We start from the raw sequence: 27383 nt of genomic DNA on the forward strand, positions 1-27383 counted from the left end.
TGCGGGAGGGGTGTGACGACGTGACGCGAGAGCTCAGTGATTCGTCAACTGTGACAACTGTCACCCTCCCGCACCGCGCCACTACCGCAGGAGCCTACAGTTATGCTGTATACTTATACCAATACTGTCAAACGACAGTATTACCTTTATGGCAAGCCTAAACGAAGATAGTTTATTTTGCTCATTTTCATAGTATTATACTAGCTGATGCCCGCGACTTCGTTCGCGTGGATGTAGGTTTTTTAAATTCCCGTGGGAACTCTTTGATTTTCCGGAATAAAAAGTAGCCTATGTGCTAATCCAGGGTATAATAATCTATCTCCATTCTCAGCCCAACCCGTCCAATAGTTTTTGAGTGAAGGAGTAACAAACATACACACACACACACACACACATACAAACTTTCTACTCTATAATATTAGTGTGATGTCTTATAGAATCTTAATACAGCAGATATTGGAAGAATTTTTGTATTACAAAAAAGGGCAATTAGGCGCAATGTATTTATGAAACCACGCGATTCGTATAGCATGTAAACTGGGGATTTACGCTCCACCTACGACGCGGCATTGATCACGCGGCACTCATCTGCGCAACGTTCGTTGACCTCTGATGCCAGTCAGATGTTTTATTTGCAATACATTGCGAACTTTTAGGAAATACAGGATTTTTTATTTTACTTTTTCGCGTTTTTCTTATCACTAATCATCAATCAGTACGAAGGCAGGTGATAGTTCCCCTGCCTTCGTTTTTGCTAGTTCTACTTACACCCTGCATGAGTGTTACCTTCAGGATGGATGACATCAATGACGCTGTTGCCATCATCAGCGATGTATACGACGTTCATTTCCGGCGAGTACCGCAGGCGGATGTTTGGTCCTACGATACATATTTTAAAGATTGTTATAATATGCTATAGGTATACCGTTTCACTGAGACGGCTCGCGAGATGGGGCGCGGGTTGAGGAAAATCAACAAAATCCCACGTAAACTGTAAATTGTGTTAAGCTGAAGGCAATTACTACTATTTCCAAAAATATATTATTATGTACTATAACTTCGAAGAATCCAGAACTTTCTACTCACCCACAATGTTGTTCATCAGTAGATGCTCTCTGTTGGAGCCATCGAGTCCCATACTGTCGATATGGATCCTATTATTTTCTTCGCTCTCTAACACTGCCACCAGCATTCGCCTGTGAATAAACTATAGTAATTAATGATTTCCATCTCCCCGGGAAGATGCCAATTTGTTGGGGCGTTTCTCTCGTTTAACTATAATCTTGAAACGCACGAAGGGAGGTCTTCTGATACAAACGAGACAAAGTTAAACAGCACTAAAACCCGACTACTACCCGCGAACTTTCGATAGATATAGTATAAAATTGTTTTTCTGTCGCTCAGTGTATTTTAACATAGTACTATATTTAAATTTATGAACATTAACTTTAACAAAAAAAAATGTTTGGAGACCCCACATTTTTGGATGTAACAATTGTCCAGGTAATCGATTTTTTTCTTATAAAATGTAGCCGGACCACCCGGACCATAATAGCGATTCGATTGACAACACATTTATCAAAACCGGCTCAGTAGTTTAAACGCTACGGTGGAACACACATAAATACAAACTTATAAGTAGTATAATATACAGGGTGTTTGGTAATTAGTATATAATGATGACACGTACCCATGCTACTTTGATCTGATAAACACAATCCTGAAGTATAATGACGAAATAAAATTATAATTTCCATACAAAATAAAAAATAAAAATTATGTCAAAGTTTTCATGACCCTAACGTGCCAGGCCAACAATCTCAGTGAGTTAGGGCACATTAGGGCCATGAAAACATGGTCATAAAAAAATTAAAATTTTGTATGGAAATTTTTATAATTTTATTTCGTCATTTTACTTCAGCATTGCATTTATCAGATCAAAGTAGCATGGGTTCGTGTCGTCATTATATACTAATTACCAGACACCCTGTATAGTACATACATAGACTAATCATAACCCTTCCAATTAGCTTTACCGTAGTCAAGTAAAAAGGGGAAATTGGTATTCTCCCGTTTAACTACAATCTTGAAAGCACGAAGCAAGAGAATATCAGATTGCTTCATAGTCATAGCTCAGCTCAGAAAAACGCTGCACCACTGACGCGCCGATCCACGTCCGACGCGCACAGTGCCCGACACGGTATCATCAGATAGCTCACCCGTAGTCCGACATGACACAGAAGCTGAGGGGGATCTCCTGGTCTTTGAAGGAGTACAACAGCGCAGTATGCTTGTTCCGCAGCGATACCACTTCTATGACGCGCCGACCCGCGTCCAACACGTATAGAGTATCCGACACGAAATCTAAACAATGACTCAGAATAAAAAATACTGATACGGCGTACAGTGTTATTAGTACGACATCTGACCCAACGATAATAGAATTCGGGATCAAAAAACAATATTGTCAGAGTGAAATGAACCTAAATTTCATGGGGTGAAAGACAAAAATTCAAAACCGTCGATTTTAATTTACAATGTTTCCGCTTGGAGCGCTGGCTTTAGATGTAACTTGTGCTTTAAATCCAAGAAACTCGGGACCATTTTTCTTGAACGCTGAAGTGTTTCGACGCTCGAATTCTACCAAAGTACCATAATATACTGTTTAAGTTAAGTTAGTTTTTAAGTTTTATATTTTAAATTTTATATTTTAGGGTTTATATTTTTTATTTTTATTTTGTTTTTTGTTTATTGTAGTTTTGTATAAGCGTCTTTATTTGTAATACTATGTTTATGTGTCGGTTTCAACGAATAAATTTTATTCTATTCTATTCAAAGTCGTTGTAGGATAAAATCTCATACTAGCACACTGAACTTGCACGCACTATTGTAATTTTGACCAAAATCCAGCCTTATACATATAAGTACCCAGGACACACTAGGACAAGGGTGAACTTACCATAATCCATATCGACGACGTTTTCCAACCCCTCATACAGCAGTAGCTCAGTGACTCCCAGCGTAAAGTCACTCATATTAATATGACTGATGGCTTTGCGCTGACTGTCGTACATGTAGAGGGCATCTAGAAAGTCAACACAAAATTCTTAAAATAGGGGCTTGGACTGTAGTAATAAAATGATGTGGTTTTGTATAGCAGTAGTTTATGGAACTAGAATTCATTACTAAAGAATAATTAAATAAAAATCAAGTTTTTTATTTATTTCAGAATATATGTTGTCCAGTCAAATTGCTTATTTGTACCGACTGGAATAACGAGAACCAGAACATACCTCTAATGGAGTCATAAGCCATAGCTTGTACCCTGCCGATGTCGAGATTAGTGCCATGGGTCTCAGGGTTGCCAATGCGGTCGTAGTGAACCCGGGTGAACGTAGATCCCGCACCCACTATGAGATACTGGGGCCGGTAGCCTGGGATATCTGTAAAAAATGTACACTTTATAATAATAATTAATAACATACTAAGGTGTATTTGACACAGATCAAGAAATAAACCCCTATTATTGTTATATTATATAAGCACTTCCACACAACACACCCATCCTATCCATATACACCACTCACTCTCAAGCACTCTCAAGCACTTTCCCACTCATATTCACGCACGCACGCATGCACACACACACACTCACGCATATATAAAAAACACGCGTTAAGCACACTCCTCGTCGCGATAATACAGAAGTTGTGATCACCATAATCACAATGACTAAACAATTCTGTATTATCCCTGTTATTTGAGACAGTTCTGACTTATTGGGAATACTGAATAGTGTGAAAAGCAGAATGCAGTCATGCTTGGAGCAAGGGTTGCTGGTCTTGTTCATCAGAGATGGGCGATACATGTGCATGTTGCAACCAATAAAAGAACTCACGTTGGCAACGACCGCCAATCATCTGCATGTCATCGGGGCAGGCGCAGACGTGACTCACGTTGGAGGCGAGCAGGCAGAGCGTGCAGTCGTGCTTGGAGCAAGGGTTGCTTACGGTCTTTTTCATCAGCAATGGGTGGTAGATGTGCATGTCTATAACCAATTAAATTTATTACATACTCGCTATGTATCTCACATCTTAATTTTTTTAACCCCCGACCCAAAAAGAGGGGTGTTATAAGTTTGACGTGTGTATCTGTGTATCTGTGTGTCTGTGTATCTGTGTATCTGTCTGTGGCATCGTAGCGCCTAAACGAATGAACCGATTTTAATTTAGTTTTTTTTTTGTTTGAAAGGTGGCTTGATCGAGAGTGTTCTTAGCTATAATCTAAAAAAATTGGTTCAGCCGTTTAAGAGTTATCAGCTCTTTTCTAGTTTTCTTGTAGAAAAGAAGGTTAGATAACCGTTAGGTTCATAATATTATGTCAATAGACAAATGTCAAGCTGTCAAGATGGACGTTGCCTAAATACATAATTATTTATTTGAAAATGATGTTTTGGAAAACTCAGATACTTTGGATCGTCGGGGGTGTTATAAATTTTTAATTTACACTTGTTAACCTTAGAATATACCTACTTTAATTAGTGAACCGCGTGTCAAATAAAATATATTGAACATCGGCATCTTGTTAATGCGAATTAGGTACCCAAGATACAGGATTACGTAGTGTGGGTACCACCAGACACAGAAAAATTGAATGAACCTTGTTTTTGGTAAGTAAATATTTTTCATTTTCATTTTCATGTGCCTATACACGAGTTACCTAGTTGATTTATAGCCTAAAGCACTGAGTTATATAGTTGATTTATAGCCTAAAGCACTCGGGAAGAATTGTCAGAATCTGATCATTAATTCAATTTTCAAATCAAACATAGCAGCAGGTGTTTTTTAAATAAATAAATTATGTAGGGGCATTTTTTGAGGTTTATGGTAATGGCGCTCAGTAAGAATGATACCCCTAAAATGGCACTAATTGTGAAAATTTCAGACATTTTTAAACTAAAGATGGCTAACGGTTTTCTTTAATTTTGAAAGCAAACTAATAAATATTTATCATTTTCGGGATTATTGGGTTGTGTTCATTACGAAAATGAGGTCCATTTTCAAATCAAAGTTGGTCAAAGATTTTTTTTATAAAATGGATATGCGTAACGGATACGCGTAATGCGTTGCTGTTTAGAAAAATGATTCCATTTTCAAATCAAAGATGTTTTTGTAGAATTCGATATAGATGTCATTTTCGAGGTTTTTCAGGGTGCTGATTACGAATGTCAAATGAGAGAAATGAGGAAACTCTCGGGTTTGAATCGACATCTATCAACATCTAGAAGTGACATCAAATCCATAGACGTAGGTAAATCAAAGAGACCTAATCGTTGCATAGCCTATACCTACCTACTGGCAGGCTTGACGCCAAATGTTGGTAACATTTGACGCCTGCCAGTATATAGGTGAAGCCTCGAGGTTTTGGTACGAGTTTCATAACTATATATATCGTGGTTCACTCACCGAATACCGGCACGTCCAATCCGAGCAGAATATTTCTTTTGATATGGGGGCCGTGTATTTTGTCGGCCGTCTGTATCGTGTTGGATGTGAAGTCACTCCAGAACACCGTGTTCTCGAACACGGCCAGCGAGTATGGATGGTGGAAAGGCTCCTCGAAGAAAGACTAAAAAAGTACGTGGTACGTATAGCAGCCACGAAAATTGACTGCTCATTTTTGTAAGTAATGAAAATACATTCTTCGACGACCTTCCTGGCGCAGTGGTAAGCGTTGTGGCCTTATTCTGAAAAGTCCCGGGTTCGATTCCTGGCAGGGTTTTAGAATATTACGATTTCTAAATTTCTGGCCTGGTCTGGTGGGAGCCTTCTGTCGTGGCTAGTTACCACCCTACCGGCAAAGTTGTGCCGCCAAGTAATTTAATATTCCGGTACGATGTCGTGTAGAAACCAAAGGGGTGTGGGATTAATAAAAACTGCCATAGCTCTTCCAAGTGAGCCCGCTTCCATCTTACACTGCATCATCACTTACCACCAGGTGAGATTGCTGTCAAGGGCTAACTTGTATCTGAATAAAATGAAAAATAAAACATTTGAGGCTAAATATCCTACACACACACATCTAAATCGAAAAATCACACATATCATCATATGGCACAGAATCAGCCTTCATGTGAAAAGTTGCAGAAAATAAAGCGTTTCAAGGACTTCGTCTGTGTTGGTGTTGGCTGGCGGGCGTGCTCTGCCTTTTTGGAGTGTTTTTTTTTTGTTAAAACTGACTGGAAAGCGCTCTAAGGGGGTGGCGTGCGTATGTCGGCGAGCGCCGGCACAGGCGGGGTCCATACTTGTATAGTTTAACTAACTTGTTACAAATAACTACAAATTTGACATTGGCTAATCTTTGTAAAGCCAGACGAGAGAGAAAAAAAAAAGCGTTTCAACTTACGTAAACCCTTTTATCGTCGAGTCTGACAACTTTTATAGTTTGGTCCACGAAATACAGTCTTCCGTTGGGAGCGTCCAACGCCAAGCCAGTGGCCATGGAACTCAAGTTGTCGACCAACACTGAAGCGCCAGAGCCGTCCATGTTGGCCTGCATGATTACCTCCTTGTCGAGCCAATCCACCCAGTACATTTTGCTAAAACAAAATAAACATTGGACAAAAAAAAAAAGTTTGAACAACTATCGGGACAAACATCACTACTAATATTTGCGAAGGTTTGGTATTTCTTGGTTTCAATCACACTGCAACGGATCGGTGTAATTAGCATAGGTTACTTTTATCCCGGAAAATCAAAAGAATTACCACATGTTTTGTTTGACACACATAAATTCATTCCCAGTGCATTTTACATATTGCAAAAACAAAAAACAATATTTCAACTTGTGTTGGATATTTCCCGTTTCCGATGCACACAATATATTTTGCTATAAGAATTATACTGTAATCCATGCTAATAAGAAAGAATAAAAATTTGGATCAATATTGGAATTTAGAAGACATTTGGAACACCACCTTGGAACATTCTCGCATTAATTTGGATTTCAGACGACCAGTTTCAAGCAATCGTGATGAAAACTATTAGATACTAGCTGTGCCCGCGACTTCGTTCGCGTGGAATAGTTCTCAGCGCGCTTTATATAGCCACGGACGTTCAGGCGCGAGGCGTGTAGTACGTACTCTGTACGTTAAAAATGTTCGCCGTGATTCTTTAAATTGGCATAACTTTTTTATTTATGAACCGATTGACACGAAATAAACACTAAATGTTAAGTGAAGCTTACTACAATATATTAGTGAAAAACGTATCTAAATCGAATAAGCCGTTTCTGATATTAGCGTGCACAAACACACAGACAAACAGACAAAAAAAAATTAATTACAATTTCGGGTTCGGCATCGATATAATAACAACCCCTGCTACTTTTTTTTATATATTTCCATTGTACAGACACCACTTTTCTACAATTTTATATAATAGAAGATTATATATATATATATGTATAGAAGATAAATGGATTAAGATGTGTAGTTGCAAAATCTAATCAAAGGTGTCGTGCCTCTACGAAGTGCACGCCAGTGCTTGTGTTTAGTACTGTCACTTCACTCACCCTTGCCTCGGGTCCAGGGTGACGAACCGCGGATGCTTGGCGTCAGTACGCAGCGTGGTACACACCGACCCATCGGAGCGACACGCCGATATGACGCCGCGCTTCGCGTCGCCGAAGTATATGTTGTCCGCTAAGTAGTCTATTGCTATGTCGCCTGGGTCTTCTAGCCCTAGAGCTGCTATGACCTGGTAACATCCAACATAGGCCATTTGCTGGAGACACATTTTTTACGTTGGTCAAGCTTTTTTTCTATTAAACGAAAACTGTCTTAAAAAACCGTCAAACACCCGTATTTATACGATACTATAATCGATTCAAGATGGCTGCTCCGCCACAGATTGCGTGACATACAATGACTCAAATATCTATTTCATCAAACTACCTTCAAACAATAAATTAATAATCTTGATCATTGTTCTGAATTCAAACTAATTCGTTAAAAATTACATAAAAGTTGAATACTGATAAACTGTAACAATAATTATAATCACAAAAGCTGACAATAGGATTGTTTTTATATTTTTATTAATTACAACAATTAAAAACCTGTTTTTAACCCCCGTCCCAAAAAGGGGGGTGTTATAAGTTTGACGTGTGTATCTGTCTGTGGCATCGTAGCTCCTAAACTAATGAACCGATTTTAATTTAGTTTTTTTTTTTGTTTGAAAGGTGGCTTGATCAAGAGTGTTTTTAGCTATAATTCAAGAAAATCGGTTCAGCCGTTTGAAAGTTATCAGCTCTTTTCTAGTTACTGTAACCTTCACTTATCGGGGGTGCTATAAATTTTTAATTTACACTTGTACTATGTAGTTTTTTTCTATAATCTTCCTAATATTACGATAATTTTACCTGTTTTGAGTCTTTAACATCGTCGAGTCTCGCCCTCATTATAGCCTGGTGTCCTTGTGCAGTCTCCACCCAATACAGGTAGCGGCCGTCGTAAGACACCGAGTGGGCCTGTACAACGGAATATTATTATTCATACCAATATTACAGCTACGAGTAGGTAAAATGCTATAATGTGTACTACCACTCACTCCTAACGGCACCGGCACTCCTAACGGAACAGCGCAACCTAACGGCACACCGACTAAAACCGAATGCATGCGGATGAAATACAGACGTTTTGCTTGATGTTAAGATTTTACACACAAGAATAATTTTGGTAGATGAAAAATAAAATAAATAAATAAACAACAGACTAGTGCTATCACGTTCATAATTCGCGCGTACAAGCCATGGCGAGTAGGCAACAACCAATAGCGGACGAACGCGCGCTATGATTGGCCGAGATATTTACGCGCCATTCAAAAAGAACACTTCTGCGCATGTACTTTGGCGTAACTTAGAAGGTACTGAATCTGTTTCTTTTAAAAGTACCAAGCTTACATCCTGGAAGCTTAAATGGGCTACTTTTTATGCCAAAAAATTAAGAAAGTACCTCAAAATTTTTGAAAATATAAACCCAATTTTAATAGAAACTAAAGTAGTAGTACCTATTTAATTTTTTATTTATAAAAAAATACACAAAAAGAATGAAATACATATTGTAGACCCATTTAGTGATTGCCACAGCTTACAATGTTGAGCCACAGTTAGAAGGAGAAAAAATTTTCAAAAGAAAAATAAAACCGACTTCAAAAACCAAAAACACTAAGAAGTACAAAATAATTTTTGTTTAGCTACTCGTGTAATGTACCTAGGTATGAAGTCGAGCGAGCACATTAAAACAAAATTAGAAATCCAAGAGTGAAGCTCGCCCGACTTCATACCTAGGTACATTACACGAGTAGCTAAACAAAAATTATTTTGTACTTTTTAGTGTTTTTGGTTTTTGACGTCGGTTTTATTTTTCTTTTGAAATTTTTTTATTACACAATTTTTAGTGGCCCCACTGTACTATAATATGCTATGCCCAGTTAAAACCCTACTGTTTACTAAGCTATTACACTGATCGCGAGCCATTTGCTCTTATCCATTGAGGAGTTCTGCAAAGAAATCAGTCATTTATGTAGTTTTGTTTGAAATTGATCACGTTTCATACCTGTTTGACTTCCGTTACTGCAATCACTTGGTGTTTCGATTTAACTGATACGTATCTTATATCGTTGCGCGTGTTGAAGAACAGTAGCGCTTCGGGATCTAAAACCCAGAGAAAAATAAAAATACCTTACGTAATTATGCGAGCACTTTTTCAACGCGTGTTAAAAAGCACTTGCCCCTTTGTGAATGAGACCCCTACTTTTTACCTAACTACGGCAAAGCCAAAAGGAAGAGTTATGATTATAACAGTCTACGTATGTATATAGGTTTGTATTTATGTATACTGTTTCACTGTAGCGCCTAAACTACTAAGCCGATTTTGATGAATGAGGTGTCAATCGGTTTGTTATTATGGTTTCGGTGACATAGGCTACATTTAAGACGAAAAAAATAAATCTGACGGAAATTGGATAGAATCAGGCGTTACTTTGCGGAAGTTCATGTTTAGCAAGAAACAGTTAAAAATTATTTTGCTATAATCTGCTGACCTGACGGATGTTACATGCAAAAAAGTGGCATCTCCAAAAATTTGAGTGGGATATCAAATGAAAGAGGAAAAAAATTACCGAGCGACAAAAAACAATTTTGCTATATCTGTTGCTATCTGACGGCAGTTCGCGGGTAGTAGTCGGGGTTTAGTGCTGCCATGTCATATAAATTTTCTTCATATAAATTGTAGCATATGTATGTAGCCTATGTCACCCAGGGTCTATAATAACAAGTTGATTAAATACCTCTACATCAAACTCGGTAGTTAAGACTGAGCGTAGCGAAAATTTGGTACAGAGTTAGCTTATATCCCGGGGACGGACATAGGCTACTTTTTATCCCAGAAAACAAAACAGTTCCCACGGAATCTTCAAAAACCTACATCCACGCGGACAAAGTCGCGGGCATCCTCTAGTCATAAATAATCCTTCCTTTTGCCGTTGGCGTGGTCGGGTAAAAAGATGCTATGCCTCAGTTCCATTGCATTCTATAGAAATATGATGTATCTTGTGGTAATTGGTCCAAGAAAAGAAGAAAGTCTTACCAGGAGCAAAGCACAAATATCTTATCATGTCATATGTGTAGCCATTATCACACAAGCAAATGAAGTGGTCCCCTTTGTTTACACACATATGTGAGCACGCCGGCGTCTCCTGCGCACAGGCGTCGGACTCTTCACACAGTTTGCTTGTGGAGTTGTATGTGCCGTACTGACATCGGCAGGTGGCGCCAGTAGTTTCGGGTCTGCAGTGTGCGTTTTGAGGACATGTAAAGTTTTCACACATGGTATGCCCTGAAATGTTGCAAATCAAAAATCAAACTTTACTTATTTCATAGGATAACGAGTGTTTTTTATGCAACATTTGTGTACAGAATAATGTAGATTCTACTGAGAAGAGCCGGCAAGAAACTCAGCAGTTCCTCTTTTCAAATGATAAAAAGTTACAAAATAATGTAACTACTATATCATCTTGTGGGCAACTCAATTTTTATGCAACATCTGTGTGCAGAATAATGTAGATTCTATTGAGAAGAGCCGGCAAGAAACTCAGCAGTTCCTCTTTTCAAATGATAAAAGTTACAAATGTAACTACTATATCATCTTGTGGGCAACTCAAGCTCAGCCGGTTACTTCTATGATTATTTGAAATCCAGTATTGATATACAGATGCTGCAAAGAAACCTCTAAGGATATAGGTTTTATCAAAACTACCAATTGATGTTGGAAGCGTCACCCAGTTCTGTGAAACTACCTTACCAAGTAGTGTACATTTGACATGCGAAATAGCACTTCTTACTATATTTTGAAAATATTATACTATTAATTTCTGCCCTTACTTGCAATAATTAAAATAAAGGTATGATTCCGAACCACGCTGCATGCAGCAGTGCTGTCGCGGCTGGTCCCCATACAATCTCTATAAGCTTATATGAGATTACATTCCGAGCTAGGCAGCAATGTAGCGGCAGCACTGCTGCGCGTCATTGTCACCCTGCCGCCGCGGCAGACCAGTAGTGACGCGTCTGCCGCCGCAGCAAGAGTACCTATATGAATGTTGACAAGTAAATTGAAAGTAAACTAACCAATACACAACAACGCATCACCACAAACAGAGCGACGCTGCCACCTTGCTCGAAATCAGCGCGGCAGGGCAGCACCTTAGTGGCAGCACTGCAGCAACAGCACTGCTGCTTGTTGCTGAGTTCGGAATCATACTTTAAAAACCACATACCTTCTAAATTCCAGCCCATCATTTTCATGTATCATTGAGGATTCCAAAATCAAACATTGAGACTTATACGAAACATTTTAACTTCTTTATTCTTATACAAATTACTAACTAGCATACAAAAACGAATTTAAAAAAAATTAAAACAATCAAAGATTTTTTGATTATGAAGTGAATTGTAATTATTTACAGTTGGCAAAGCAGATTGTTTTTTTAAATGTCTTTCTTAATTCTGTTGTCCAATGCTAATCTTGTATTTTTTTAAGACTTTAATTCTTTCTTTATTCAGAAAGTCACTATCCGCTGTCAACTTCTTCAACTTATCAAAGGCGGCCATGATTCTTTTTTTGAGTTCCTCTACACAATCCTTTGTTCGTTTGGCATATGTCTCATTCTTAATAAACTTCCACAGGAACAGTTCAAGGGGAGACAGGTCTGCGGACTTGGCTGGCCATTTGCGTGGACCATAACGACCTATCCACTGTTTTCCAAACTTCTCCGTCATTCGTTCCCTCACTGCAGGGGCCGAATGGGCTGGCAGTCCATTTAACTGAACCCACAACTGTTTCCTCACATCTAATGGTAGTTGATCTACATAGTCATCAATAGGGCCACTAAGTAAATCCAAGAATTTTGTTGCATTTAAATTTCCATTTATAAATATGGGCCCAATTATTTCATTCTGGTGAATTGCGGCCCAGACATGTACGTAAGTAGGAGCTGGATCATCTGGCCATACAGTTGGTGGAGCATGACCCCAATAATATCGGTTTGATATAGGCTGGACATGGTTAACTGTAAAGGTACTCTCGCCTGTCCACATAATGTTGGAAAGAAAGTTGGGGTCTTCAGATACCTTATTTAGTATCCAATGGCAAAACGTTTCTCTACTTGGATTACTCAATATTTGGGCTTTTGTAAGACGTGAATACGATGATTGCATAGGTTTTTTAACTTTGCCAACCATAGGCCTGGCAACCTTCTTTCGCGAACAAATAATCGCGACGTCGTCATCACTTTGCTCATCCAGCCAATCCTCTTCTGAAGCATCGCTCTGCATCATCGGTTCTGATTCATCGGAAGCATCGCTGTCGTCCTGCGATGCCGATGGCGGGTTTTTTCGCACCTTTTTAAGTGCTTGCTGAATTGTGTGCACGCTTCCAGGACACTTTCGGGTAGCACCATACTTCTCTTTGTATTTTTTTAGCGCTGCCTTCGCGTCTTGCTGGCATTCCTCATAAATTTTGACCATGTCGTTGTATTCCGGCGTAGTGAAACGATGAGGACGAGGCATGTTTTAATATTATTTATAAATCAAACAAAGGCGTTAACTTCTTACTATTAGCTGAGTAAAAAGCACAAAACTGCTTAACAATTTTTCCGTTATACACTGTAGTCCTTGATGTTGATTACAATAGTGAGAAATAATCAAATAATCACCACGTTTCTAAAACCAATTTCTTCACTTAAAATCCTTCTATGTTTTTCAAACAATTACCAAAGACTAAACACCTGTAAACGTCAAAAAACATACGCACCACAGATTATGTATATCTATGCCCAGCGTAACCAACCCACAGAACTAACCAACCACCCTTATGTACTATAATTAGACCTTAAAATTGCTCACTTTGTCTGTCTGTCTGTCCATCTGTCCATTTGGCCGTCTGTCCGTCTGTCGTGTCTACCTAAGACAACTTATAGTAATAGGGACGACCTATCCCGTTAACCTAGAATCATGAAATTGGGCAGGTAACAGGTCTTGGCACAAGTAAAGGATAAAATCTGACAACCGTGAATTTGTGGTCCCATCACGAAAAAAAATGTCTTTATGAACAAAATACATAATTAGTTAGAATTTTCAATTTTCAAAGTAAGATAACTATACCAAGTGGGGTATCACATAAAAGGGCTTTACCTGTACGTGCCTGTACATTCTCAAACAGGCTCTTATTTATTTTTATGCTTAACAGTTTTCGATATATCGTGCGAAATGTTAGAAAAATAGCCGAGTACAGAACCCGCGGTGCATGAGTCTGACTTGCATTTGGCCAGTTTTTTTTATTTGACTTTTGTGCTAATGATAAAGTTACCATAGTTATGTAGGGTAACTTTGTGATCATGATCTTTGTGGTCGTCTTGGTCTTGTCGTGATTTGTGTCTTGGTCTTGTTTTGGCCCTGTCTTTGAATTGTTTTTGTCTTCTCTTGGTCTTGTCTTGGTTGTCTTGTCTCGTTTTGTTCATACCAAATTAATATCTCTCGCTTGGCAGTCGAAGTGGAATAGCCACAGTTTATAATTCTGTGGGAATAGCGGTAGGTACCAGTATATAGGTATTAAGATTGCCCGCGACTTCATCCGCGTGGATTTCGTTTTTTTTAAATCCCGTAGGAACTCTTCAATTTTCTGGGATAAAAAGTAGCCTATGTCCTTCCCCGGGATGTATCCCAAGTCTGTACCAAACATTAAAATCGGTTCAGTGGTTGGGCCGTGTCAACGTAGCAGACAGACAAAAAGACAGACTTACAGACAGACACATTTTCGCATTTATAATAAAGTAAAAGTAAAGTAAAATATTCTTTATTGTACACCAACAAGACATAGTAATATATAAATAACATTATAGATTTATGTACAAAAGGCGGCCATAGCGCTAAAATAGCGATCTCTTCCAGGCAACCTTAGGGTGAGGAGATAATAAAAATTAAAGAAAGTGGAATAATATTAGTATGGATGGATTACAATATAACTATATGGATATACACAATAATATGGATGGAATTTTTATTACTCACAATGCACACAAAACGCGCCCTCGTCACTACCGTCCTTGCAGTCGTTCATTCCATCGCACACGTGCTCCCGTGGCAAGCAATACGACTTGTCCAGACAAGTATATCTTCCCCTGCTGTCACAGTACGATATATCGGACAGGTGAAGGTCTTCCAAGGTCTTCGAATGAAGTGCATGTCCTGAAAATATTGAATTTTAGAATATTCGTCGTTGGGTGGTAACTACGTCATTGCAACACGAGAATGACTTTTTCAAAAGTTAAAAAAAACGAGTAATTATTAACAACCTCGTTTAGTTTAACAGGATTCGCCTAGCGCCTGGTCTTTTTAAGCGACTTCAAAAAGGAGGACGTTCTCAATTCGTCGGAATCTTTTTTTTTTAATGTAGGTATGTTCTCCGATTACTCGAAGACGCCAGAACCGATTTGGATTTTTGTTTGAAAGGGTATACTTTCCAGGTGGTCCCATATAAATTATGTGAAGATCTGATGACTGTCTTGGGAGATGGAGAACAGAACTCAATGGATAAGAGTTAATTGCTCGCGATCAGTGTAATAGCTTATTAAATAGGAGGTTTTTAACTAGGCCTAGCATATTTTATTACAGTGGGGCCATTAAAAATTTATAAATAAAAAAAAATCAATAGTGGTTCTTCCAATATTGCTCGGCCGTAAATTGCTTTATTTCCGGCCTGCACAGCAAGTGTACTATTTTTAGGGTTCCGTATCTCAAAAGGAAAAATAGAACCCTTATAGGATCACTTTGTTGTTTGTCTGTCTGTCCGTCTGTCCGTCTGTCTTGTCTGTCAAGAAAACCTATAGGGTACTTCCCGTTGTCCTAGAATCATGTTTGGCAGGAAGGTAGGTCTAATAGCGCAAGTAAAGGAATAAATCCGAAAACCGTGAATTTGTGTTACGTCACAAAGTAAAAATTAAAATGTATTTACAAATAATCAGTTTACTAAATCACACGTAGAGATGACGCTACCCGTCATAAATTTACAGTCTACACATAAAAGTGTTATATCTTGTGTGATGGTACGGAGCCCTCCATGTGCGAGTCCGACTCACGCTTGACCGTTTTTTTTAACTAATGGTCGATGCGGAAATCAAAAAACTTACGACAGGTGTGATTGACATCTTCATCGGCTTTGTCATCACAGTCGTAATAGCCGTCGCACATCCAAAATCTTGAAATACACCTTTTGCCATCACATAAGAATCCTTTGCACACCGACTAAAATCATAGAAAAAATTTTGGACATTTTATCTATTTATTTATTGTAGGTATATATTTTTATTTTTCAGGTAGGTACTTACCAAAATTGTAGTTACAAAGTTATAATAATTATGTTAAGAGCATTGGAAGTAAATAAACAGTGAGAAGGTCAGTTTTGTTGTAAATGATAGTTTTAAGGCGTTGATTTACCTATCTATTAAAATTTAAAACTATGCTCCTGAGAAAAGCATATTATACAATCGAAGACAATGTAAATGATAAAAGAGCTTGGATTTGATCTGCAGCGCGCTCCAGCAATGCGCGGGACTTCTCTATCAAAACTAGGCTTTATGATAAAAATACCTACACCTAAAATGAGCGTAATTTTATTGTTTAAGACTTTACCGAGTCATATTTGTTAAAAGTGTACTGATTCTTTTACAATCATTAAAAATGTCAGAATGTACGAGACAGAAGGAAACTTAGCTAAGATGATAATCCTAATTGTTAAGTATAGGTAGCAACGGGTGCCCTCTAGCTAACTCCATGCCCTGACCATATAAAGAGGGATACAATGAGCGGCTGAATAATGATGATGATCAATTGATCTTACGTGTTCAACATCCACACCAGCTGCAGTGGGACAGTTAGCCTCATCGCTGCCGTCGGAACAGTCGAGCTCGTCGTTGCACACCCAAGCGCTGGGCAGACACTTCCGACTGTCAGTGCATAGGAACTGGTGTGTGTCGTTGCAGTACTGTTCGTCGGGACGGTGGTTTACTGAAACAAGTCAAATCAAACCATTTATGTACAAAACCATTGTTGTTGTGGTTGGCTAGATCTACAATATTTTCTTAATATATTAAAATGCCATTTAGAACCTAACATTTGAAATCAAAAGTCGTTGTCCTTGTAAGGACATCACCAGAATGTAGTGCTCGTGTGGTGGTGGTATGTGCGTTTATGTATATGTGCAGGGGGCGATTCTAAAATCGATGGTAACTATGTGCGTATGAGTATGAAGGAGGTTGTGAACAAATAATACTAAATTACGAGACGCATGACTTAACTACCTCCTTGGTTAGCAGCCGAGTGTCTCGATCTTCGAATTCATTAACTTACTACAAAAGTTCTCGTCGCTTCCATCCTCACATTCGTAGTTCTCATCGCAGTAATGCTCCTGCGGCATGCATCCTACCGCCAGCCACGCAGGTGAACGCGCCCTACACGAGACACCTCGACTCGTCCGTTTGTACAATTTTTATTTATTTGCTTACCGCAAAAATTCTCGTCGCTTCCATCCTCACAATCGTAGTTCCCGTCGCAGTACTTTTCCTGCGGCACGCATCCTCCCGCCAGGCAGGTGAAGGCGCCCTCCACGAGACACTCTGACTCGTACGTCTGCATCTCGTCGACAAATTGCGACGAACACACCGTGAGCCACGAGATAAAAATCACTAGAAGCGTCATCCTACAAAGAAATAAAAGTTAATTACCCATGCTTAACTTAATAAACGTGAAGTGTGACTATCTGTTTTATAACATTTTCACAGCCTATTTATTCAACCGAGTTTCATGATATTTTTACACAGAGAAAGTTTGCATCCCGGAAAATCAAAAAAATCCTATGAGATATTCAAGCAATCTACGTATCCACGTGGCACCCTATCTTTTTTAATGTTATGACACTATTCTTACATCTTCTATTTTTAACTTTAGTTTGAGGGTCTCAACTTATCGCTTAGGTCTCTACTTGACTTGAACCACCGATCCCACTTCGATCGGCACGAAAAACAAAAAATAAGGTGGAGTCGCCATTTTGGTAGGTATCTACCTGCCTATTTAAAAAGAAAATTGAATAAAACTTGGAAACAACTTATTGTAACCACTTGCATAAAACCTGCTAAAAATATACTATAACAAGTAAGAGGATTTCAAAATAAAATCTAATAGCATCCCCGTGCAAAACGAGAGTTGATTTTTACTTTTCATACTTCATTTAAATTTTTCTCAATTTAAAGTAAAATAACTATTTTTACAAACGAAACATTATATTATAACTAAATTACGTGGAAATGAAACTAAAAAATGGAACTATGAAACACGTGTAAGTACAAGTACAAAATATGATAAAATTGCTTACCTTCTGAATTATAATTAACAATGCTGCATTTAAAATAATTCGTAATTATTTAGATTTTCATTATTATTATTAAATAATAAATTAGAAACATTTACGTGGCTTTACTTTAAAATATTTAGTAACTTTATAAGCAAGACTGGCTTTTGCAGCTACGTGTCCAGCCGGAAAAAGATCGAAAGCTTCAGCTACCCTCTTTTAACAATTATTTTTGAAATACCTACAAACTGTATAAAAAATATTTCCTAAACGTTTAATCAACTTTTATAATTTTTTGTAGTGTATTTAAAATTTTGATTATAATTAAATTTATTATTTTATTTTATAATTATTAGAATTATTTTTAATGAATTTTATTTTTTGCGTAGCATGACCATGGCAACCCGATTAACTTTAGAAATTTAAATAAGATAAACATGTTATTGGACATGAAATAATTGGGCAAAATAAGAATTTTGACAATTAGCTTCGCTAGTTTGCTAGTGAACACATCTCATGGTTAATTTCTAGTTCAAATTCAATTTTTCCGTTTTTTAAAGTTTAGCTAAAGTTACCCGCATCCACTGATATAAATTTTCGTACTATTTTCGAACGAGAACGATTATTGAGGTCAGGGTCACTGTCAGCAGCTGTCACAAAGCTCTCGATATTCTGTCAACCAAAGAGCACTCGCTGTCAACGTGCTGTCAACTGTCACTTGACGTCACTGACAGGTCAGAGTCCAACTTTTTTTACATAAAAAGTTTTCGATTTAGATTTTTGCCTTGATTTATGTAAAGAATTTAATTTATTGTTGTAATAAACTTTAATTATTTACTTCAGTGTAAGCCGGCATTACTTTGAGTGGAGTCATGGCATCACAAGTCGCGAAATCCTTCATAAAAGCAGCTCGCCCTACTTCCACCGCTAAATTCGGTATATTTTTTCAATCTTTGAGTTTTCGTGAATTTTATTAGGTAGATACACTAATTCTTTTTAGAATACTGATCAAGTTATATGGGTGCTAAAATTCGTTTGTAATTTAAACTTTCAATCAATTGTTTATGGACAAAGTAGCTATCTACTTGCAGGGAAGTAAACTTTGGACTTGGAAAGTTGGCATTGGTGCAATTATTTAATAAAACCCATAACAATATTAAATAATATGAAATCAGACTTTGTACACTATAATACGTAAATATTCTCAGTAGCACACTGTATTGTATATAAATAATACAAATCAAGATTTATTTATCAGATACTGAAATTTGAAATCATACATAAGAGTTCTATGGCATGTTGCCTTTCATCTAGCATAATGTCACAGTTCTTCGTCTTTAGGGCTGTGCAGGACCTGGAATTCTCTGAATCACTTGTATTAAAGTATCTTTATTTTCCCTTTGTAATCAGACACAGCTCGGCGAGCCCTCAGTGTGGGGGCAGTCTTACACCAAAAAAAGACCCTTCCAGACCGCACTGGTAAAAATGTGGTGCTGGTGGATGGAGTCAGGACACCCTTCCTTGTATCCTTTACCGACTATGCCAAGATGATGCCTCATGAACTTGCTAGACACTCATTGCTGTAAGTAATTGTAGTAAGTATAATTACTTTGCTGGCTCAGTGATGTAAAGAGAATCTTGGCCTCCAAAACCACCTCTCATATATTCTGTCTGACCCTATATTATAGATTTGCCAAAATTGCGGCCAGTGAAGATAAGAATTTACAATGCATACAGAGACATCTCTTAGACATAATATATTCTTTGTAATCTTCTCTGCCGAGGGTTGTGTTTGAATCAATGATACTTATTCTGCAACAAATTGACTGATATTTACTGTAATGAGTAACAAGTAGGCTAAATCATTTTAACTTCAATAATTCACTTTGCAGGGGTCTTCTCCAAAAAACTGGCATACAAAAAGAGCTTATAGACTACATAGTGTATGGTACCGTCATCCAAGAGGTGAAGACGTCAAACATCGGGCGCGAGGCAGCCCTGGCAGCTGGGTTCAGTGACAAAACACCGGCCCACACAGTCACCATGGCATGCATATCATCCAACCAAGCCATTACCACTGGTAAGTGTGTAGGAAGAAAGATACTATGTTCTCCCGACTAAAGACGTCAGCGAATTTCCCCTCTTCTTGCTTGACCAATTTGAAAGCGGTTTTCAAATAAGTTTAATTTTGCCTTGTGAACAGGCATCGGAATGATAGCTGCTGGGGCGTACGACATCATTGTGGCTGGTGGAGTGGAGTTCATGTCTGATGTGCCCATCCGACACTCACGCAAGATGAGGGCATTACTGCTCCGCCTTAACCGAGCCAAGACTCCTGGCCAGAGGCTCTCGCTGCTGGCCAGCATCAGACCTGACTACTTTGCACCGGAGGTAAGCCCAACAAATTGTATCAGAAGATTGATTTCTTTGGCTTTCAGGTAAATTTTTATTTTTAAATCTGCATAATGTAAACGTAAATAATATCCTGAATAAGATGATAGATCACATTAAAACCAAACTGCTGAGTGCTCACAGTAAAAATAAATTATACATGTGGGGTATTGTATATCCAGTTGCATTGTATGAAGACCTGCCCCCCAATTGTGTAACAAAAAAGAAAAAAAACATGGTTATATTGGATATGTGATGTCTGCAATCTGCATCATGTCCAAATTACAGGCAAAAGTTATAAATATGTAAATAGAAAGTAATCTTTTTGCCTTTGTTTTAACCTTAAAAGCACTGCATAAATGCGAAAATGTCTTTTTGCGATCTCAACGAAATGACAGAGATACATGTATAGGATACTTATAAATCCGAGAAAGCAAAGTGTTCTCTCTGCCTTTGGGGGTAAGTAAGTTAAAAATATTCGCAATGTTTTTTTCGCAATAACCAACCTCTATTACAAGTTAGTTGACAAGATTTAATGCTTCTCAGTTGCCGGCGGTGGCGGAGTTCTCTTCGGGGGAGACGATGGGGCACAGTGCCGACCGCCTCGCCGCCGCGTTCGGCGCCTCGCGCAAGGAGCAAGACGACTACGCGCTGAGTTCGCACACTAAGGCCCACGAGGCGCAGCAGAAGGGCTACTTCACAGACCTCATCCCCGTCAAAGGTGAGCTACCAGCAAGGCTTACTTGATGACGTGACCCGAGACATATACCTTAGTGCGCCCCTTCGACGGCACTCGCGTAACTCTTATGGGAAAAAGAGATAAGAAATAATATTCAAGGGTAACAGTAAAAAGAAATGCGTTTATATAATTTTAGGCTCATATATAGGCTGGTTACATGAACACAAGAACAAAGTGTCTCCTAATAGAAACTCTTAACCATAAACTAAGATAAGTCAATGGACTGACTCTTAGGTATAAGTGTGTTTATATATCATTCATAGGCTTGTAATTTTAGTAGAGTACTGCTGCCAGCACTTTACATTCAAGGAAAAAAATATATAGGCTGGTTATAGGTGGCTATATTAGGCTGGTTTTTTTGTACAGTGGAAGGCAAAGACGGGCTGGTGGAGAAAGACAACGGTATCCGCGTGTCCACGCCCGAGCAACTGGCCAAGCTGCGCCCCGCATTCATCAAGCCGCACGGCACTGTCACCGCCGCTAATGCATCGTTCTTGGTGAGTACCATGAAGTAGAAGCGATGGAGATTTATCTTCCAATACTTACTTGAAGCAAATACCTACTTATCGTTATCCCACTTCAACTAACCAATTAGAGCGAGAGATCGGACCCCAAGTGGGGCATATTTTGCTTCAATGAAGTATATCCAGATTCATGCTGAGTACTGAGTAAAGTGGGCATGCATTCATCTACCCATGTTGCGTCCACTGCTGAACACAGGCCTTTAATCGCTAAGGTGTGGAATGCCCTTCCAGCTGCCAGGTATAACTTAAATATCTTCAAGGCAAGAGTGAATAGGCATTTTATAGGCATCTTATTGCCAAGCGAAATTGTGTTCCGGTAGGATGCCGTGTTGAAACTGATAAGGTATACCTATGGAGTTTGATAAAAACTGCCATACCCCTTCCAAGTAAGTACGCGTCCATTTAAGACTGCATCGTCACTTACCAGCAATTGAGTTTAACATCGAGATCGCAGGCAAGGGCTAACTTGTAATTGATAAAATCACAAAAATCCTAATAAGAAGGCACTAGAACAGGTGTGTACCACTTCAAACTATACAAAACGCATGTCGCCGCCTTACTACATACACAAACATATCTAGGCATCACGTGAACACATTTATGCTCAATGCTGTGCAGGCAGAATTGAGCCAGATTAGAGTGTTAAGGTTGTAAATGCGTCGCTCGCTTACCTCTCTCATCATTGTATCTTTGTAGTGAGATTATGTATTCCATACAAGTGCTTGACTCTTGACTACGGCAGTAGACTAATAAATAACATTGGAGTGCCTGTCCGTGATTTCGTAATAACTGCTTCTGTATTTCTGTCTAAGCTTATAATATGATTATTCGAACTATATAATAACCCAAACAGATGTTTAGATTTTTTTTTGTCTGGAACCTTCGGAACAGCAGAACCAATTTTGACGCAAACAAACAAACAAACAACAAACAAACAACAAATTTGACAATTTTGACGTGACAGACAAGTAGGGAATTATACAAGGAGTGACGGCTACATTTTATCCCGGAAAACAGTTCTCGCGGGATATTTTTAAGAGTGGAAAACAACCTCAAGATCATAAGCAGCGGCTGGTTGGTAATTAAATAAAAATACTGATTAATAGATACTATGTGCTTTAATATACATATTTTATTGTTGGATGTTGTTATTCTTAAAATAAAAAATAATTGTTAAATGATTGTTGTCACAAAAGTTATTAAATTAATAGAAGGATTATTGAAATCGCTTTTCCTAGCTTACATTGAAACTTATGATTGTGTAAAAAAAAATGATTATTAATTAATATAATAGCTGCTCCTGTTGATTCACTGACTGACTCATGATTACATCTTGTGTAAAATTGTATGTTTGTAGGATTCCGTACCTCAAAACGAAAAACGGAACCCTTATAACATCACTTTATTGTCTGTCTGTCCATGTCTGCCAATTACTGTCAAAATATTATGCTTGAAAATAAATAAAATCTGTTTGACAGAGTTGAAATAAGTCATTTTACGAGTAGGTAAATGTATTGAAATAGTAAGTTTGCTTGTAGACGGACGGCGCGTCGGCGTGCCTGGTGATGGCGGAGTCCAAGGCGAAGGAGTTGGGACTCAAGCCCAAGGCCTACCTGCGGGACTTCACCTATGTTGCTCAGGTAATAGTGAACTTTCTACCTACTCCTAGCGCAAGTTTTACGCTTAGTTCGAAGTGAAAAGGGCATATTACTCATGATAATCATGACTAATGTTCTAAATAAAAAAATGATACATTGACAAAACAGTGATAGTCTATATTTCTAGACCTAGACTACTAGAATCTTAAAATGTCCTACCACCACCTACCACCTACCTCTAATGTCTATAGATATGTCCTTGGCACCATTTTGTTGGCCTGGAAGAGATCGCTAGGTAGCGATAAGGCCGCCAAATTGTACCTACCTGTCTATATTTTGTTTTGTATGTGTTTTTCTGTATTAATTTTGTGGTGTAGAATAAAAGTATATTCACTCATTTATGTATTGTCCACCTCCCACGCGGGAGGTCAGGAGTTCGATTCTGGGTTTACACCTCTAACTTATCAGAGTTAGGTATGTGCGTTTTAAGCCATTAAATATCACTTGCTTAGTGGTAAAGGAAAACATCGTGGAGAAACCTGCATGCCTGAGAATTCTCCATGATAAATCAGAGTATCCTAAACTTTTCTTAATCTGAGAGGAGACCATGATAAATTTTTTGAGATACGGAACCCTCAGTGCACGCGTCGGACTCGTACTTGGCTAGTTTTTCTTTTCGAGTACAGAAAACTAATATAATTATATATTTAGTTATTAAACAAGTCGTTTTCCTAGGACCCCGTGGACCAGCTGCTGCTGGGGCCCGCATACGGCATCCCCAAGATCCTGGACAAGGCCGGCCTCAAGCTCAGCGACGTGGACTCCTGGGAGATACACGAGGCCTTTGCTGTGAGTGTAATCATTTTTTTTTCTCTCTCGTCTGGCTTTACAAAGATTAGCCAATGTCAAGTTTGTAGTTATTTGTAACTAGTTAAACTATACAAGTATGGACCCCGTCTGTGCCGGCGCTCGCCGACATACGCGCGGCACCCCCTTAGAGTGCTTTCCAGACAGTTTTAACAAAAAAAAACACTCCAAAAAGGCAGAGCACGCCCGCCAGCTAACACCAACACAGACGAAGTCTCTGCAATCTTTTTACACTATCTCCCAAAACTAAGACGAGACCAAAAAATCAAAATCTAGGCACTGAAGATGATGACTAGACAGAATATTTAGTCTCATAACGAGAATATATCTAGAATAGTTATCACTAAACAGTAATTAATATAGTAATAACTTCATATGAATCGTATCATTGGATATATTGTTTCTTTCTCACTACGTCTTAACACTATTGAACATCCTCGCGATTTTCTGTTTGCGAACTGGTATCAGCGCTAAAATGGCGAACATTAAGTTGCTTCAAGAACAAGTCGGCAATCGCAGATCTAGTGTACCTACTTATATTAGTCTGTACTCTGTAGAGGTCAGTGTTTCGGATACTTATTGATTATGAAAATGATACTTATCCATTTTCCTGTTTAAATTTTTTCGAAATTAATAGAATAGAATATTAGACATGATAATATAATGTTAACTTTATTATGTTCCAGGGTCAAATCTTGGCCAACTTGAAAGCGTTGGACTCTGACTGGTTCGCTCAAACATACCTCGGCCGCCAAGCGAAGGTATCTACATACTGTTACTTTATTAGTAATATTATATGAATGATGTTCGTTCGCCTTAATTTAGGGTTTTTAAAAATTTCGCGTATCTCTGATTTTCCATATAAAATGTAGCCCATGTCCATCTCCGTGATGCAAGCTACCTCTGTTTCATATTTCGTCAAATTCGGTTAAACGGATGAGCCGTGAAAAAGTAAAACACAGACATACTTTCGCATTGATAATATTAGTATAGATTCATGGACTATGGTCAAATCCGTCTTCTCATTCTGAAAAAGATGTCTGTTTGAAAAGAGTAACCGTCGAGTTTTGCTGGTTCTTCTCGGTAGGAAAGGCATTCCGAACCAGTAGTAGATGCTTTTGACGATTCAAAAGTACTTGTAAAAGTCTAATTGAATATAAATATTTTGAATTTGAATTTGTAGGGGACCCGTGGTCAGTAGTGGGCCGGCGATGGGTTGATGATAAAATTGATAAATAGTAAAGCTAGTTTCATTTTCAAGGTGGGTTCACCGGACATGAGCAAGTGGAACAACTGGGGCGGCTCCCTGTCCATCGGACACCCGTTTGCTGCCACCGGCGTAAGTTATATTTCTATAATCACTGTTATGTACACTAACTAGATCAAACTAAATCGATTAATTATGTAGTATTGTAGTTATTGGCGTAATGGTGCCTGACACGCTTTGACTGTCAGTTGTTGGATTTGTAAGATAATTATGTAATGTTGATAAAATTAATTAGGTCAGCCGGCCATTAAAAAAATAGCCTATATCACTCAGGAATAATGTAGCTTTCTACAAGGTTTCAAAATCGGGTCAGTAGTTCCACAGATTACTTCCTACAAACAAACTTACAAACTTTACCTCTTTAAAATATTGGTTTAGATTTTTAATTTATAGACAAGTGTTTGGCTATAATCAGACCTACTGACAAGTGATAATGCAGTTAAGATGAAGCGCGCTTGTCTAGAAGATACCTATTCACTCTTGATTTGAAGATACCCATACTAAAATTGGAGGGAAAAACTGATGCTGGCAGGGCGTTCCATATCCTATCCATATCGTTCCAGGTGCGCCTCGCGATGCACACGGCGAACCGGCTGGTGCGCGAGGACGGGCAGATCGGCGTCATCAGCGCGTGCGCGGCCGGCGGACAGGGCGTCGCCATGCTGCTCGAGAGGCATCCCGACGCCACGCCCAACTGAGCGATCACCCCGCACCCACTCGTAGGCTCTAAAGCCGGCTCCAGACGAGTGTAACGTGTAATGTAAGATTACTTGTAATTTAGCGTTAACAGTGTGGACGGCACACGAACTCAAAGCGAATTGTGTACGCGAATCTATTATTAAAGTCCAAACGAGCAATGCGAGCGCCTTTGTGTTCGCGCAAAAACCGACAGCCGATATATCAGCCCGAGCGCCGGCGCGAGCGTTACACGAAATGTTCGTAGTGCCGTCCACACGTAGAATTCGTGTTACATTACACGGTGGATTACATTACACGGTACACTCGTTTGGACCCGGCTTTAAGCTCCGGCTACACGCTCCGTCTCACGCTACCTGAGAGCTTACCTGCACAAGCCCGTTTGCGCAGCTAAGCCCGTGCGTGTGGACGGAAAGACAGTTTTCCGCGCGAATCCAAAAGAAGAAAATGTTAAAGATTGCGCAGTTCTCGGTCTTGTCTGTGCAATTTTAAATGCACAAAAATACGGAGCGTGTAGTCGGAGCGTTAAGCTTTTAGGATCAAAGCCTATCTTTATCTACTTGTAGACTTATAGGATCAAAGTCCACCTGAGCCTATTAAGCAACTGTACTGACTTGTAAGTTTTAGGATCAAAGCCCAATTGAATGCTACCAAATGTTCTAACTTGCAGGTTCAGAATCGATTCCCATCTGAGCACCAACTAGCTGTACCAACTTGTAGGTACATAGAATCAAAGCCTAATTAAGCATTCAAACACCAGTACTAACTACGAAAGACTTAACATCAGTACTACTAGAAAAGTTATTGTAATTTATTCTCTACTGAATAACGTAAACGAGAAACTATCGTAACTTATTTACTTTCGAGTAACTAAGCCAAATTAAATTCTCTTGTTTATAGCTGATTATTTAAAAATGACAACTGGTTAGAATATAAAGTAATTTATCATTACTTGTACTAATGTAACTCGATATGTTATGTATACTAGTTCATAAGAAAAAATCTGTATTTTTGTAACCTTATTGCTGTCAATAAAGTTTGTTACGAATTTATTTCGTTTCATTTTTCTCTCTAGTTTTCTCCTACAAGCCAAACAATATTTCGAAGCAATAAGGAGCCTGGCCTTATTTACATAACAATCTAGTGTAACTTTTAACATAGATTAGAAGCGAAGCGTCAAATTCTCGTTTATTCCATTCAATCCTGAAAAAGTCTGGTCTGTATGACTGCTCGGTCTAACAAATCTGAATCAAAACTCAAAAAAATAATCGAAACCGAGCCGGCTGCACGCACGAAAAAACATGACTCATGCGGCGTTACCTCGCTGTGAGGCGTTCCA

The 27383-nt window shown here is 38.7% G+C and overlaps 2 protein-coding genes across 4 annotated transcripts in view; one reads left to right on the forward strand and one right to left on the reverse strand.

Moving 5' to 3' along the window:
- The window catches only part of LOC123865320 (putative vitellogenin receptor), a 43870-nt gene extending 25706 nt beyond the window's left edge, over positions 1-18164 (reverse strand). For 2 of the 3 annotated variants that reach the window (XM_045906278.1, XM_045906277.1), the window contains exons 1-17: positions 17987-18164; positions 17121-17314; positions 16457-16623; positions 15747-15861; positions 14629-14805; positions 10649-10897; positions 9617-9714; positions 8422-8529; positions 7573-7757; positions 6406-6598; positions 5466-5628; positions 3899-4048; positions 3294-3443; positions 2960-3085; positions 2220-2364; positions 1087-1196; positions 787-879 (exon numbers count right to left, since the gene is read on the reverse strand). In XM_045906278.1, the coding sequence (XP_045762234.1) occupies positions 787-879; positions 1087-1196; positions 2220-2364; positions 2960-3085; positions 3294-3443; positions 3899-4048; positions 5466-5628; positions 6406-6598; positions 7573-7757; positions 8422-8529; positions 9617-9714; positions 10649-10897; positions 14629-14805; positions 15747-15861; positions 16457-16623; positions 17121-17313 (2422 nt within the window). In that variant the 5' untranslated portion in view covers position 17314; positions 17987-18164. Of the gene's footprint in view, positions 1-786; positions 880-1086; positions 1197-2219; positions 2365-2959; positions 3086-3293; positions 3444-3898; positions 4049-5465; positions 5629-6405; positions 6599-7572; positions 7758-8421; positions 8530-9616; positions 9715-10648; positions 10898-11837; positions 13330-14628; positions 14806-15746; positions 15862-16456; positions 16624-17120; positions 17315-17986 lie in introns of those variants that run through there. The other variant, XM_045906279.1, reaches the window with a different exon arrangement.
- Positions 18165-18678: 514 nt separating this feature from the next.
- Positions 18679-27092, forward strand: LOC123865325 (trifunctional enzyme subunit beta, mitochondrial). The gene is made up of 11 exons (XM_045906289.1): positions 18679-18898; positions 19373-19544; positions 19855-20042; positions 20166-20353; positions 20900-21074; positions 21459-21589; positions 23155-23256; positions 23950-24063; positions 24768-24842; positions 25343-25420; positions 25912-27092. Exons 1-11 carry the CDS (start codon positions 18835-18837, stop codon positions 26044-26046), a joined length of 1422 nt encoding a protein of 473 aa, XP_045762245.1. The 5' UTR covers positions 18679-18834; the 3' UTR covers positions 26047-27092.
- Positions 27093-27383: the final 291 nt, after the last annotated feature.

The sequence above is a fragment of the Maniola jurtina genome, chromosome 5 (genome assembly GCF_905333055.1).
Source record: "Maniola jurtina chromosome 5, ilManJurt1.1, whole genome shotgun sequence".
Lineage (NCBI taxonomy): Eukaryota > Metazoa > Arthropoda > Insecta > Lepidoptera > Nymphalidae > Maniola > Maniola jurtina.